Source organism: Pyrgilauda ruficollis, unplaced genomic scaffold, assembly GCF_017590135.1.
Source record: "Pyrgilauda ruficollis isolate IOZ18807 unplaced genomic scaffold, ASM1759013v1 scaffold9, whole genome shotgun sequence".
NCBI classification, from domain to species: domain Eukaryota; kingdom Metazoa; phylum Chordata; class Aves; order Passeriformes; family Passeridae; genus Pyrgilauda; species Pyrgilauda ruficollis.
The window spans coordinates 3,446,225-3,460,394 of NW_024531043.1; the positions used below are offsets into that span (position 1 = coordinate 3,446,225).

Here is a 14,170-nt window from a genome sequence, read left to right on the forward strand (position 1 = left end):
CTGCTGATGATAATGATCCTGTGTCGGTTTCTGTTTGGGCCTAGAGACCAATTTGAGACACTCCCACTGTTGCTCGTCCTCTTCAGGCTCAGCTTCTCTTTTCCTCTGCCATTGTCTATTTAGTGGTGCAGAAGGGAAGAAGTGCACTGGGGTACCTTTCCTTGGTGGGAAGGGAAATGACAGGGAGCTGCACACAGAATTGCAGGAACAGTCTGGAACAGTGGTTTTAAAGCCCATCTGGCTTGGTTCTGCTGTTTCCCTGCCTGCTGCAAAGGCTGGGAAAGGGTGACATCCAAGTCAGTCACAGAGGAAGAAGCACGCTCTAGATGGCAGATTTAGTCACCTTCACTCCACTGAACCTCCCAAGTTCTGCCTACCCAGGGTTTTGGGTCATTTTCCAGAAGTAATGAACAAGCAGGTGTGTCAATAGGAGCAATCTGACTGTAGGATGTGGGAGGCTGCACTTATACCATGGGCATCAAACCCTCTGGGCCATCTGCATTCTGTGCTGCCCTCGCTGGAGCTCAGTGTGTGAAATGCCTCCCTCAGGCTGCTGGACTCAGTTACGGTTTGCTCTGAGAATTTGCCAAGAAACAAAGACAAGATTTGCTAAATAGGAAGTAACTTTTATTTGCCTTGGGTAACTCTAACCCCACTTTCAGAGAAGTAGAAGAAAAATCCATTATAAGATACTCTCAGATCCTCTATCCAAGCTTCAGGAGGAACAGCTGTAAGAAAAAGAGAAGAGCAAAAGCTGTTGATTCAGGTAATTTCATGTCGTGGCTTTTGGTGTAGGAATTTTAGGCTCTCTCAGGCATTTCTCATGTGAGCAAACTTAATAGTATCTTGGGGAATATGTTAAGAAGTGAAGTGCTCTGATCCTGTTCTAAAAGAGGCCAATTTTAGTAGTGCTGGATCGACTTAGCAGAAAAAAAGAAGGAACTTCTTCATCTCAGCCTCATACAGTTGTTGTAGATATGCTCATTACCATATAGTAACAAACCATGCACAGGAAATTTACTGTTATGTTCATTTATTCAAAGTCATTGTCTTGGTGGCTTAAAAGTACAGTTGGGGTAATGACTCATCTGAGAGCGATGCTGAAGGGACACCCTGACTCCTCTCCCCCAGGCTCAGCTGCAGAACTGGAGAGGAGGCAGGGGTAGATGTGGGAGGTTTAGTTACCTGTCACAGAACTTATTCCAAGACTTGTTTTAGACTGCTTGGCAATGCTCCCACACCTCAGAATGCTGGCTCTAGTGGCACTGAACCTGCAGCCTCTGATTTTGACATACCAATGTCGTGTAAGTCTCAAGGAGGAGGAGAAGATGTGGATAGTGAGAAACTCAGCCCCAGCTCCTCTGCTAAGGAGCATCAGCTTACAGGGAAAGCCCCTACATGGAAACATGGTGTATGTGGAGACTCTGCTGTGCTTTAGGCATGATTTCTGCAACAGCTTTGGTTGGTGGGACAGCTGGACTGTGGACAGGACAGCTAAAGATGGAGAGAGATCTGTGAGCTTTGCTCACTGCCAAGCAGCAGAAACCTGAGTCATTGGAAAGTGGAGTCACCATTCAACACGAGCAGAATGCACGTGGGAGTCCTGAACTGTTCTTGCCTGGCTTCAAAGTGAAGCTGTCTCTCCTCTAACCCAATACAGCCAAATCTTGAAATGTGTTAGGCATCTTAATGCCCTCTACCTTCTGCAGAAATTGAATGCCTTATGTATCCCTTAGATTCTGTGCTTTTTTTGCTCTCCCCTGGCATGGATTTAAATCAACAAGAAAGCAAAAATTCACTTTGCATCCTGTGGTCAGTTGTCCTTGCTTTGCTACTTGACCTTTTAGCAAGCAGATGACTCTGGCATCCTTGTTTCCAACTGCTTGTTACAGTTCTTGTCAAAATACTAGTCCAGGACATGTTACTTGGAGGAGGAGGGAGCACCTGGAAAACCCCAACAATTAAACCCCTCAGAGCTAGAAGCGGGGAGTGGTAGTTTAATGAAGAAGGTCAGGTCAAAAAGTTAGTGTTCTAGTTTGTGCCAGGTTCTGTATTTTACTCTGTGAACAGTTTGATAGAGCTTACAATACCATCCTAAGGATCAACAAAAAAATCACTACCCAGTAGTGATGGATCTCCTGTTAGGAGTGTGGAAATTGCACCTTTCAACAGAGATTACCTCCTGAGGGAGACCTATTGTACAGATTTAATTTCATTTCTGTCTTAATTCATCAGCTGCTAGTAATTATAACCTGCATTTTTGCAATGGAAAAGAAAAAAGACTCTAAACTGGCTATTGAGAATGTACTTAAATCATGGGAGGGAGAGAAAATTACAATGCAAATAGTCTCAATCTTCTAAACAATTTTAATTGATTCCTTAGCTATTCATTAATTAAATAACATCTTCAAAAATGCATTCTGGAAAATGTAGTGGCCTCACTGAAAGTAGTGCTGGTCAGATTACCTTCAAGTAACTCCTCTGGCATCTCAACAATGTTTAATTTTTAAAGGGGTTGGATAGGAAGCAGTTTAGCTTGTCAACCAACAGTTGAGAGAAATGCTGGAAATGCTGACTTCCCCTCCTTGCTGGAAGAGCCTTATCAGCCTTAGAGCCTCCCTTCCAAATCTGTTACAAGAGCAGTGTTCTTGTTCAGCTGCTATTTTGAACCTTTTGAACCTTTTTTCTTTTCCCCTGGGCAGTGACCACTGCAGTTCCTCTTGCCTCCTCTTCCTCTTTGCACACTCTACAGTATCCCACCAGTGACACTGGATCCCCCAGCAGTGTCCCACATCGCCCTCCTGTGCTACAGCCTCAAATTACCTGGTCAAAATCCCCATCCCACCCTTCTCCTCTGGGGACAATTATTAGAAAGGTATTTTGTTCTCGGACATGATACTCCAATTATCCTGTCCCAGTGAATGAAAAGGCACTGTTTATCGGCAAGCTAAGGCTAATTATTAGAAAGGTATTTTGTTCTCAGACATGTAGTCCAATTATCCTGTCCCAGTGAATGAAAAGGCACTGTTTATCGGCAAGCTAAGGCAGAAAAGTACTTTTTTTCCATCCTCATTCTGTTTCCTGATACGTGGAGATGCTTTCAATGGAGGAACTGGTGAGGCTGACACGTGTGAGGCTTGCTGCCCTCTCCTGGTGCCCTCAGCGGCTGTGCACTGCATCTCACAGCTGCCTCTTGGATTGGAGTTTTCCCCTTTCTGAGATGAGTCCTGCAGGAAGGGAAAGAAAGAAGCTGCTTTATCGACTGAATTGATTATTTTAAACAGCAGTGTTTGATTAGGATTAGCTGGACCAATTCAATCAGGACCAGCTTTTGAATTGTCAGTTGCAAAGGCAACAGTTGTGATCAGGTTCTCTGGAACTACAGGTGATCCCCTCTAGTTTCCTGATAGTAACAAATGGATTGGATTTCTACGCTACTGAGTATTCTGGATACTCCTACCTAATTCTCTGGGAGTGCTAGCACTTGCTATGTTTTTTGTTTATGATCATGGGAAACAGTATAATGGCCCATCAGACCAGACCAATTACAGATAAAAATTTACAGCCACCTTTTGGTGCAGTGAGGGAACATTTTGTCAGTCAGCACATCCCAGTCTCAGCATTTTCCAGGAACCCATATTCTTACCCTGAAAGGTGACTGACCAGGGAAGGTACTCACCTTGTAAAAATAACTTCAATCCTGATAGCTACTGAAGCTCAGCTGGTTGGGTCATGTGCAAACAATCAAAGGCAGCAGCTCTCCACAGCGGGAATTCAGCTTTAAGGATGCAAAGTGATCTAACCTGGTGGGCCCAATGTTAAGGACTGCAATTGGCAGCTTCTTCTCCCGGGCAGCAAGAGCAAACCTGTAACCAGAGTACACCTGCAGGAGTACCAGAAAACAAAATTACAGGCAGCTTAGGCAAAACAAGAGTTACAGAAAGGAAAAAATAGCTGAAGTTGGCAATGGGAAAAGGGCTGCACATACATGCTGTGTTAGGCAGCTGCACTGAGCTCAGGTAGGAAATGTCTTCGTTCAGGAGTGCACAGAATAGAACAGCTTTTAACCTCTGTCAGTGAAGGATTTGCAGTTTCATAGAAACTGAAACTTCAGAGCAGATTGAAGGGAAATGTCCTTGCCTTTAGTAAATCTCTGCAGCAGTTTTTATTAGTTATCACAGGTACTTAAATGCTGCACTTTGATGGTTCCTGCATAGCGCCGCTAAGGTAGTACAAGAACAATCCTAAGGCATTTCAATCATTCCTGTACAGAGGATTATAAGCTTAAGAAGTGCAAGCTTAAGAAATTTGTATCTGGTATCCTGCAGCCAAGAGAATCACAATCAAGCAGCCTTGGTTTTATCTCCTTCTGGGAGGTGTTAAGAGCAAGGTTTTTTTTTATGTAATAGAACTTGTTCTTGGAAAAAATTATCTTACATAAACACCATTAGAAAAGCTTCTATGGGTTTAGAAACCCCTGTTGTTTAGCCACCTTACCTTATAGATAAGAGGCTAGTGGAGAAAACACATTGTGATACAAAGGACAATCCCAAGCAGCAGAGTTATTTCAGCTCTCTTACTGAGAATTTAATGAAGAATGAGAGGTCTTATAACCTGGTATTTTACACAGTGTGCCATGAGGCCTAAAAAGCTACTAAAGGCTAAAAATTTTAGGTAAAAAAATGTGAGGAACGAATTGTATCAGGTATCTCACCTTTATGGACAATTGTGACCTGATGGAGGAGGCAGCAGAGAGGTCTAAATGGAGGTATTTACAGCAGCATGAAGTAGACTGGCAAAGAGTGACAGGGAAGCCCAAACAGGTCACCCAAAAAGCCAGCTTCCAACCACAGTAAAAATAAAATACAAAGAAGCTCTGCAAAGGCTGGTCTGGTCCACAAGCCACTTGTAGTCCTCAGCTGTGGGATCAAGGATCATTGCAGGCAGAGCAGCAGGGAAGGAGGAATGCAGTTTGGGAGGCAGACCTACTTACCTGCATAGAGGATCCTGCTATCAGCATGGAGTCTGATTCTGCCAGGCGTTGGTGTACAAAACTGACTTTTTCCTGGCTCACTGTGTCTCCAAAGAAGGTCACATCAGGCTTCAGGATTCCACCACACTTACGGCAGGCTGGGACTTGGAAATTGCGCACCTGCTCATCTGTCAGGAAGACGTCCCCATCCGGAGCCACCCCAAATGCTTCAGCTTTCCAAGTAGGATTCAGAGCTTCAAAGTGCTCCTGGAGCTCAGCACGCAAGATTTGGTCTCCACAGGCCAAGCAGAAGACCCTGAAAGTCAGAGCAAAGTCTTAATGGAGAGTTTCATGTCAGCTGAAGATCTGGAGACTCTAACTTGCTCCTTAGGAAACCTGTCATGATTTTCCACATTTATTTACCAAATAGTTCAGATCAAGGAGATGTCTTTCTACTCTGTTGCTTTGTAGGAATGCTCTAGAGGAAGTGCTTTTAACCCTGACATGCATCCTCTCTCTCAGTTCATGCTGTGCTTTTTAATCTAGAAATTTTGGGTGATCCCAGACAGGCTGTGATAGCCCTTCTCCAGTACACATATCCCATGCAATTCTGGCACTATCCACTCTGCTTAAGGTGGATAATCCTTGTATCCTCATGATACCCTCCTTCTCTTTACTAAGAGGATATTTGCTGTACCAAGGAAAGGGGAAATGGATGCAAGTTTCAAGGAAATGGATCCAAATAATGCTCCAAAAAATGGTGGTCATGTTTCTTAAATACCGTGCTGTGGACAGCACTGGGTTGTGATCTTTTTCTCCACCCTAGCCCAATACCACTTTGTGCCTGTCATCTCCAGGAATGCAGTGTGGACATTTTGCCTCCTTTCTCAGCAGCTGACACTGCAGCTGCGTGTCAGTCACCACTGCCAGCCAGCAGCTGTACCTGTGTATGCAGCCGTGCAGCTCCGTCATGCGCTGGCTCCCGGCTTTGGTGTGAAGGGCATCCACGTTCTGCGTCACCAGCCAGTGCAGCTTGCCCAGCTTCTCCCAATCTCTCAGCACCAGGTGTGCCTTGTTTGGCTGGTGGGAAGAGAACTGGGGCCAGCCCACGAAGTTCCTTGCCCAGTAGCGCTGCCGGGCACTGGCGCTGCGGACGAACTCAGCGTGCTGGATGGGCCGTCTGTCTGTCCTGGCGTAGAGCCCAACGCCCTCAGAGCGGTAATCGGGGATCCCTGACTCTGTGGAGATTCCAGCTCCAGTCATTACAAACAGCCTCTTAGAGTTAGAAACAAAGCGCTGCAGCTCCTCCACTTCTGCAGGATCTGGGGGAAGACAGGCTGGCACGAAAGTCAAGTTTGGAGAGGCTCTGGATACAGAACGGGATCCGAAATGATGCAGTTTGACAGCTCCAAAAACGCCACACCACTTCCTGGCAGAGAACATGTTCAGCTAAAAGGCAAGAACAGAACACGTGGCAGGTAAAAGAAAGCAAAAAACATGTCCTTAATGCCATTTGCTTGCGATTCTCTGGGAAATTATGCAGTTAAGTATTCTTTGCTCTCTTCTTAGTAAAGAAACAAATTATTTTGGAAACATGAGCTAAAGCCTACCATCCAAGTATGTTCTTTTGGAAGAGGGGAATACTGAGCACAAAGTTAACAACTCTGACTTGCAGGGTTCCTGCTGTTCTACCTTGGTGTGAAGGATGGCTGTCTAAGAGGACTTGTAAGGAGCCCAGAAAGACCTGTGCATGTGAAGTCTTTCCCTGGTATGTGCAGCAGACCAGAGAGGAAATGGCAGGAAGGCCAAGCACCTCACCCCAGAGGCACTGGCTGGTTCCTCCCCTGAAAACCCTTGTTCTGCATTTTTAACATTCTGCCTGCTCCAAATTAGTCTTTTATATTTATCCCGTACTTAACACATGTTGTAGGAAGGGAGAGAAAAACAACCTCGAAATGTTTTTCCCCTGGCAAAGGCCTTGACTGGAGTTACTCCTGTGTGGCGTGTTTTGGTTGGTTTTTTGCTTTTGTTTTTTACAAAGGCCTGGTGCAGAACAGGCCTTGAAATGGGACTGAAGATGATTAGGGCACTGTCTAAATGCCTCTGGCACCTCCTCTTCTGTGGGTGCCACCTCTCCAGAGTCAGTGGGAAGCTGCTTTGATTCTCCAGCAGACACAGGGGCTTTCTGAGAGAGAAGGGATTATCCAAAGTGTTTGGGGCAGAAGGAACGGCCTGGCAGGTAGGAATGGGAGGGACACCCTGCTTTAAGGGAGCAGTGACATGCCCTGCTGGGGACAGGCAGGATGGCTTTGCTGACTAAGTAGCCTTAGTGTGCAGGACCTGTTGAGACACGAGTGGATGGGTTTGGACTTTGATTTTGTTTAGGCTTTCCAGCAGTCTGCAGTTCTATCTCTATTTCACTGTTTTAATACTATTCTTTCTGGGCCTCGCTATGGTTTTGCAAACAATGTACAAAAAGCTTTGAAAGCAACAGTCCTGAGAATTGACTGTCTGGTATTTCTGCCTCCTTAAATCTCCCTAAGCAGGGAGGCTTGTATGAGATGTGGAAGACAGAGGAAGAGCTTTATTTACTGATAAGAGGGGATGATCTCCTGAACACCTAAACTTCAGATGTATTTAAATATTGCTCCGTTTACTGTAAGACCGAGTACTGGTGGGTAACTGAGGGCTTAGATACAGCTGAAGTTTAGGTGTTCAGCTCCAAGCACTGTGATACTAAACTGTTGATAGTGGCAAAGGGTAGATTTGGCTCAGTTAGTCTTCAGTTTTCAAGGCTTTTTGTCATCATCAGTTGCAATGAAAATGCAGGAAGATTGGACAGACTCCATAGTCTGAATTGCTTTTGTTCCTAAGCAGTGATTCTGTTTGCAATGATTTTTGCTTTGTTTTGCTGTTTAGCAGGAGTCGTGTTTGGCATTCCCTCTAAAGAGGTTTAATTTCCCTTATGAATTAATTAGAAGGGACAAAGTCTCCCAATAAATTAATTTGCTTTGAAAGTAACTTGTGTCATGATGCTCCCCGAAGGCTCTTAAGCCAGCTTGATGGTAATTAAATTGCTTTAACTGATGAAAACTCTTCATTCCTGCCCCTTATCATCAAAAGATCTCTCAGAAGGAAATGTTCAGAGCCGAAATGAAATAGAAATGTAATAGGTGTCGGCCCACAAGAGAGAGAAAGGAAAAAAATACAGATACATTTAGATACATTTGAAAGCTGCTGTGAACCAGGTAAGGACTATGGAAGAGAAAATGTTAAAGGATATTTCTTGTCAAATACAAAGCTGCTTTTAAAATTAAAGTGTTCAGATTAAAAAAAAAAAAAAACAAAAAAACAAAAAAAACCAAAACAAAACTTTTTTCTTTTTTTTTTTTTTTTTCACAACTACTTTACATGACAAGTGAAACTCTTTAAACAAACCTACGGAGATCTGAGGCTAGGGTTTGTTTTTAGCGCACACCCAAGATGCTCCACAGGAAAAGATCAGGCAAGGTTAAGGTAGAAGAGAAACAGGATCCTACAAACGGCTAGAGGCCAGAAATCCAAAGGGAGCCCCGCGCCACATGGAGCCCCACGCGTCTCTGTGCCGGGTCCCGGCGGGGGCGCGGTGACCGCCGAGCCGAGCCCGGCTAAGGGAAGAAGAGCCGCGCGGTGAATAACGCCGCAAACTCACCGGTCACGGTGCCGCCGCCGGCCGCGGAAGGACAGGGCGGGCCGAGCCGAGAGGGAGCCCTCTGGGAAATGTAGTTCACGGGGAAAAAACGAGCCCTGAGCACAGAGACTACAACTCCCATGCGTCAGAGCGGGGCGAAAGGTGTTCCCAACATCCCAGCACCTGAGAGCTTCACTGCAGCCCTCAGGGAAGCGTGTGAGGTTAAAATCCCAATTCATTTGATACAAATGCATGTGACAGCTTTGATAAAATGCATTGTAGATGCTCGTTATAAAAGATGTGTTTTCTTTTAACTGATACTAACGTGTTTTAGGCTTAAAATGTGACTGAATAAATAATGGAAGAAAAATCCACTAAGGGCTGTTACAGGCTTACAGACATGTCTAGCTTGAGAATTAGGGCAGTGCCAGCCTGTCTGCTGCTGGCTCTGTGCACCCTGGCAGGAACCCATCTCTTTGCCTGCCTGCTTGGTGCAGGTTTCAGTCTCAAGAATCACCTGATAATTTGCCTGGCAATAAGGAGTTTGCATTTTTTTTTCCCTTCTTTATTTTCTTTTTTCTTTTTTTTTTTTTTTTTTAATTTATTTTGGTTTTTTGTTTGCTTTGTTTTTCTTCAAATGAGGCTTATATTTCTGAGGAACAAATAATACGGGGAAGGCCAGACTGCTGTGTGGTAGCAGCCTGGTGCACTGGATGCCCAGCAGTCTTGCAGACAATGGGCTCTTTCTAAAGATTTGGACTGCTTTTCAAATGCATTCACAAAGAGCTCTTGCTAAACAGTTCAAAACATTGCAAAAAGTTTTAATCCATTTTTTTTGTCTCTTACAGTTATTTCAAAGACCAGGTGAGCCTGAGCATCTGTGTAGCAGTGTGTAATTCTGTGATCACAAGGAGGAAGAGCATCCTGCTCCCTCGGTGTGCCGTGCCACCCTGCCTGTCCCTCTGCCCGTGGGCTTAGGTGTGGAGTGCATCCTTCTTTTTGGCAGTCGTGAGTCTAAACGACTTTCAGTGATTTATACTTTAGGAGTTCAGACGTGTTTTAAACTGTTGGGTGATGACTTTGCTTTGGTGGCACCCGGCAGACGCCGTTTCTCCCTGGTGCTCCTCGAGAGTGCCCCAGCCCCGTTCCGTGCGCTGCCTCCCGGGATGGAACACAGCGATTTTCGGCCAATGCCCCTGGCTCGAGCAGCGCCTGCCCGGACGCTCATTACCATAGTGCCCTCCCGGCAACCTCCGCGGGTCCCGGCGGTGCCACCGGCCCGCGGCGCATCCCTCCGTGGCCTCCCGGTGCATCCCCGGCCGGCGCGGCGCGGCGCGGGCTGCGGGCGGGGGCAGCGGGACCGGGGGCGCAGATTTTTGACAGTCTCTACGGAGACTGAATCTTCTGGTAAAAAATAGATCGAAATTAGCTGAGGTAGCGGAGTTCTGCTTTCCAACAGTTTTCCCTCTCGCGACTGTAGAGGTCTTTTAAGACAGTTTTTGTTCTTTCAGGGCTGCCGGGGTTTGCTGCTGCCAAAACGCCGGTTTATTAAAGTGAGGGCGCTGTTACATGAAAAGCTCATTTCTTTTTCTCTCAAAGTTACTGCAAAAGCAATCGGTCAGTGAAAATGGAAGTGGAGCGGCTTAGGTGCTGCAGAAAGGTTTCTGGAGTGGCTCTTGTTGGGCAGGATCCTTAGGAGAGCTCAGCCTCTCAACAGGCAGGGAGGAATCCAGGGGGAGTGAAAGTCTGAATCGTGCTTCCCCAGCTGCAGAAGTCCTCTAAAAGCCATTAGGGAACACTTAGTGTAAAGTACTGTAAACTCCATTTTGTGTGCAGTTCTTTATTGACATCACTTGCTTTAAGAAAAAAAAAAATAGAGAAAGGCTCCTTATTGTCAAAGAAATCACAAACCTTTACTCTGGAAACAGCAGCTGGTTCCAACTCCTGTTATATAAGTAAACCCCCTCCTTTGCTAATTTGCAGCAATTGAATAGCCAGGCAGACCCTGCGGAGGGAGACCAGTGAGCACCGCACACCAGCTCTGCCGGGGCCGGGAGCAGCTGGTCTCCGTCCCTGTATGAGTGGGATGAGCCTTCTGCTGCTGACAGCTTGCCTCTGACATTCTGTGTACGGGCAGAGAATCAGATCCACGTGTGCCATCCGGATGCTCCTGCCTTGCCCGTTAGACCCTGAGCTGGGCAGCTGCTTGAAACTTTGATAGAGTAGAAAACTTAGTAGTGAACATCAGTGTTTCCTCTTAATAATTACTATTATTTTTTTCAATAACATTCAGTCATGCTGAGGTATTTATACATAACAGTGACCAAGAGTGACAGTGAAACCTCATAGATTGCCTTTGTCCCCCCATTTGTTCCTACTGCCAGCAATGTCAATTGAAATCAAAACCTGAAGCATAGGGATGCCATTACCCTTTGGCAGAATAAGCCACACTGGTAAATAGCAGAAGCATATGTAGTTTGCAGTGAGTCATACACTTCAGGTAATTTCTTGATTCTTATAAACTGTGTTGATAAGTATTGGATTTATCCCTTGATTGTTTCTCATCTTTGCTGCCAGAATTGTCTGTGACAATGCCCTGGTGTGGTGCTTTCAATCTGCATTGCAAAGTCATGTCCTACATCTTATGCCAGAAACCAAGTTTGTTAATTTTTGCTGTAATACAGCCTTTCAACAAGTGTAAAGTTGGACCTCGAATGTGGGAGTTGCATGTTGTGATTTACTGCTATTGCCTGAAGCCTACAGCTCTGATTGAGATTTTTTCCTTGCATTCACCTGAAGAAAGAGCAAAATCCCCTTGCCTGATGTTCATGTGGCACAGCACAGAGGGCGCACACTGCAATGAAGGCACTGCCACTGCTCTGCAGTTTCAGGTCACTCTCTGGAAAGTGCACAGCTAAGTTCTAAACATGCCTCACAGGCCAGTGTAGCTTTTTTCTCTTCTCTGACACAGATTGCAAATAACGATGCTTTTCTTTGGCAGTATTATGAAATGAGCTTGGGTCACTCTGTTTGGCAGCCAGTCTGAAATGACAGGGCACAGGTGGGCAGTTAATCCATCAGCTCTGAGGGTCTTGTGTGTGGTCAGTGGGTTAAGCTGCCCTTGGAGAGACTTGGTCTGTAACTGGTAAATAAATGACTCTTTGACAGAAGGGAAAGATGCCTTGAGCAAGTACTCTGGCCACAGATCGTGTGGAGTCAGGAATACTCTGAACACGGATTGTGTGAACTTTAGGAAACCCTACAGTTCAACATTTTGTTGATGTTAACTCACTGTCTAATTTAATTTCCAGTTCCCAGCCCCGTTTCCCATCTGCAGATGGGGGTGGTAACTTCTTGTTACACCTTCTGTGAAAGACAGGGGTAAATCAAAATGTCTCAGCCACAGGGCACAGCATAAGAGGAAGGCCTGTGTATTTCTAGCAGCAAGAGGTGTTTGTGAGTCAGGGGGAGCCTGAGGCAAAGAGCAGGTAGATGATGAGGAAACAGGAGCTCAAGGACAGGGAGAGTGTTGCTTGAACCCACACCACTGAGAAGTTGCCTTGGCAGCTGGGGTTTTAACCTGCCCCTGGTCCTTCAGCTCTCATGGGAGGGTTAGGGATGGGCAATTTTATGTAAGAAATGTCAGTGTGTGAAGAATTCAGTTATGAACAGCACCTGGCTGTGAGCAGGTTGGTTTTAAAAGCAGGGTGCCTAGAGGATAGTATCACTCATGGGACAGCCCTGCCTCCCCACCCCACCAACCCTTTCAATGCAGTGCACAAGCCATAGGCAAAGCTTTAGAAACAATGACTTTATTTTTTTGTTTTTAACACTGAGCATCTTGGACACAACCCATTTCTTGTGCGTGCAACCCTAACTGGTTCTATGACAGCTTAATTTCAGCTCTGAGACACAATAGAAACTGCTTTCTTGATTTACATTCACTTCCAGACTCCCAAAGGACACTGTAGGAAGCTGAAAATAAAAACTGCACACCAGGCTACAATATGAACACAGCACAGTAAGCACTTTATTTATGCAGAGGTAAAGATACAACCCAAGTTGAGGCACATGCCTGTCACATGTTGGTGGAGGAAACATGCAGAACCCCAGGAAAGGACATGTTTCTAATGATTTTAGGTCTGCTCTGTGACCAGCAGTGCTAGTGATTTATGTTGCTCCACCTGGGGACATGCATTGTGAAGTTGTCATTGTAAGCCAGTGATGGATTTTGAGAAAATTTAACAGTCCCTCCAAATAATGTTTCACGTTTTGCTGAGGGAGACCAGCAAGGGGGGTGTCAGGTGAGATCTTTGGCAGGGATGGTGAAGCATGCAGTGAAAGTCTTTACTTACATTTGTGTTGTACTTAGATCTCAGTAAGGATATTATTTTCTGACAACTCCTGTATTTGGAGTAAAAGCTGGAATGAATGTCTTGGAGGTTTTTGACTGTTCGTAAGCATTGGCTGGGATGAGGGAGGAGATATTTCCCTGCCCCCCTAGCTATAATTCCCATTAAAGCATGACTTAACACAGGAAATAATGATGTCTGACTTGTGCTAGCAGGGGAAACTGGGCATGTTTGTGTCTAGAGAGTAAAAAATGCAGCACTGGGGATTGCTCACAGCTGACCTCATGGTCTCTGTTTAATGGAAATACAATTCCGTAATCTCAGCTCAACAACAGGACATGTGCTGTTCAGTTCTGGGAACATTCTCTGACTTGGTAGTAATTTTGTAAGGAAAAGAGCTACAAGAGTCATGTTTCCTGAATCCTCGGCAGTTCCCACACTGACATTTTTTGGTGTATCTCTTCAGATTAAGAAGTGGCCATTTGGGCTGAGCAACTGCCTTTACTGCCATGTCAGCTTGGCTGGAGCACAGTAGGAAACAGCAGCTCTGATGAGGGTCGAGCTGTGCTGTGGCTCAGACAAAGTGAGGGCTTTGCTGCCTTGGAGTGCTGTTTTATAGAGGTTTGAAAGGACAAGCATGTGGGAAATGATGGTTCACGATAATCACATAGGAAATCCAGGTGGGCTGTTATAGTCTTTGAACACAGCAAAGGAGAAGTAGCTGGTGACTCTCCCTTATGGTGCCACAGCTTATGGAAAATCGTTCAGGAAAGGTTTCTGCTGGGTTTCATCCCAGCTTCCCTGGGATGGTGTAAATCAGCTGAGGCTCTGCAATGTTTGTTTGAAAGTTTTGGGGCAGCACCCAATAAGCCCAGTGCGGCTGCATCACTGCCCCGAGAGGACATTCCTTGGGAAAGGCTCCTGCAGGGCACAGTGCGGGGCTCGTGTCGCGTTCCCGCTCAGTCTCGGACGCGCGTGGGGCCGCAGGCGAGCGGGACGGCTCCTCTGCGGCAGGACAGGCTTCGCCCTGGAGACAGAGCCCCGCGGGTGGCGGCTCTGGGCGCTGCCGCCTCGCCCGGCATTTCCCGGGGCCCTTTCCCAGCCCGTGGCTGCGCAGCGGGGCCGGAACGCGGCCGGCACGGACCCCGCTGCCCTCCCCGGGGCCGGGCCGGCGGC

At 46.2% G+C, this 14,170-nt stretch overlaps 2 protein-coding genes across 7 annotated transcripts in view; one reads left to right on the forward strand and one right to left on the reverse strand.

Moving 5' to 3' along the window:
- Positions 1–610: 610 nt before the first annotated feature.
- Positions 611–8,701, reverse strand: SIRT4 (sirtuin 4). Of its 4 annotated transcripts, XM_041489037.1 has the most exons (6): positions 8,415–8,629; positions 5,916–6,421; positions 4,994–5,288; positions 3,680–3,883; positions 3,057–3,227; positions 611–728 (listed from the first exon to the last, which is right to left on the reverse strand). In XM_041489037.1, exons 2-4 carry the CDS (start codon positions 6,413–6,415, stop codon positions 3,731–3,733), a joined length of 948 nt encoding a protein of 315 aa, XP_041344971.1. In that variant the 5' UTR covers positions 6,416–6,421; positions 8,415–8,629; the 3' UTR covers positions 611–728; positions 3,057–3,227; positions 3,680–3,730. The 4 variants fall into 4 exon arrangements, with proteins under 4 accessions (XP_041344971.1, XP_041344969.1, XP_041344968.1 ...); XM_041489035.1 differs by lacking the exons at positions 611–728; positions 8,415–8,629 and adding an exon at positions 8,664–8,701 and having other exon boundaries at positions 2,988–3,227; XM_041489034.1 differs by lacking the exon at positions 611–728 and having other exon boundaries at positions 2,988–3,227.
- Positions 8,702–13,503: 4,802 nt separating this feature from the next.
- Positions 13,504–14,170, forward strand: part of PXN (paxillin) — a 45,664-nt gene continuing 44,997 nt past the window's right edge. Inside the window, exon 1 of one of the 3 annotated variants that reach the window (XM_041488388.1) lies at positions 13,504–13,674. In XM_041488388.1, the coding sequence (XP_041344322.1) occupies positions 13,632–13,674 (43 nt within the window). In that variant the 5' untranslated portion in view covers positions 13,504–13,631. The remainder of the gene's footprint in view (positions 13,675–14,170) is intronic. The other 2 variants (XM_041488387.1, XM_041488390.1) reach the window with 2 other exon arrangements.

Excerpts from the sequence above, each read along its gene's own strand:
- SIRT4 (XM_041489037.1), bottom strand. The coding sequence starts at position 6,415 with ATGTTCTCTGCCAGGAAGTGGTGTGGCGTTTTTGGAGCTGTCAAACTG. Across the intron at positions 5,289-5,915 it reads CTGCACGGCTGCATACACAG|GGTCTTCTGCTTGGCCTGTG; the intron begins GTACAGCTGCTG and ends TCTGACTTTCAG. Across the intron at positions 3,884-4,993 it reads TAGCAGGATCCTCTATGCAG|GTGTACTCTGGTTACAGGTT; the intron begins GTAAGTAGGTCT and ends GTACTCCTGCAG.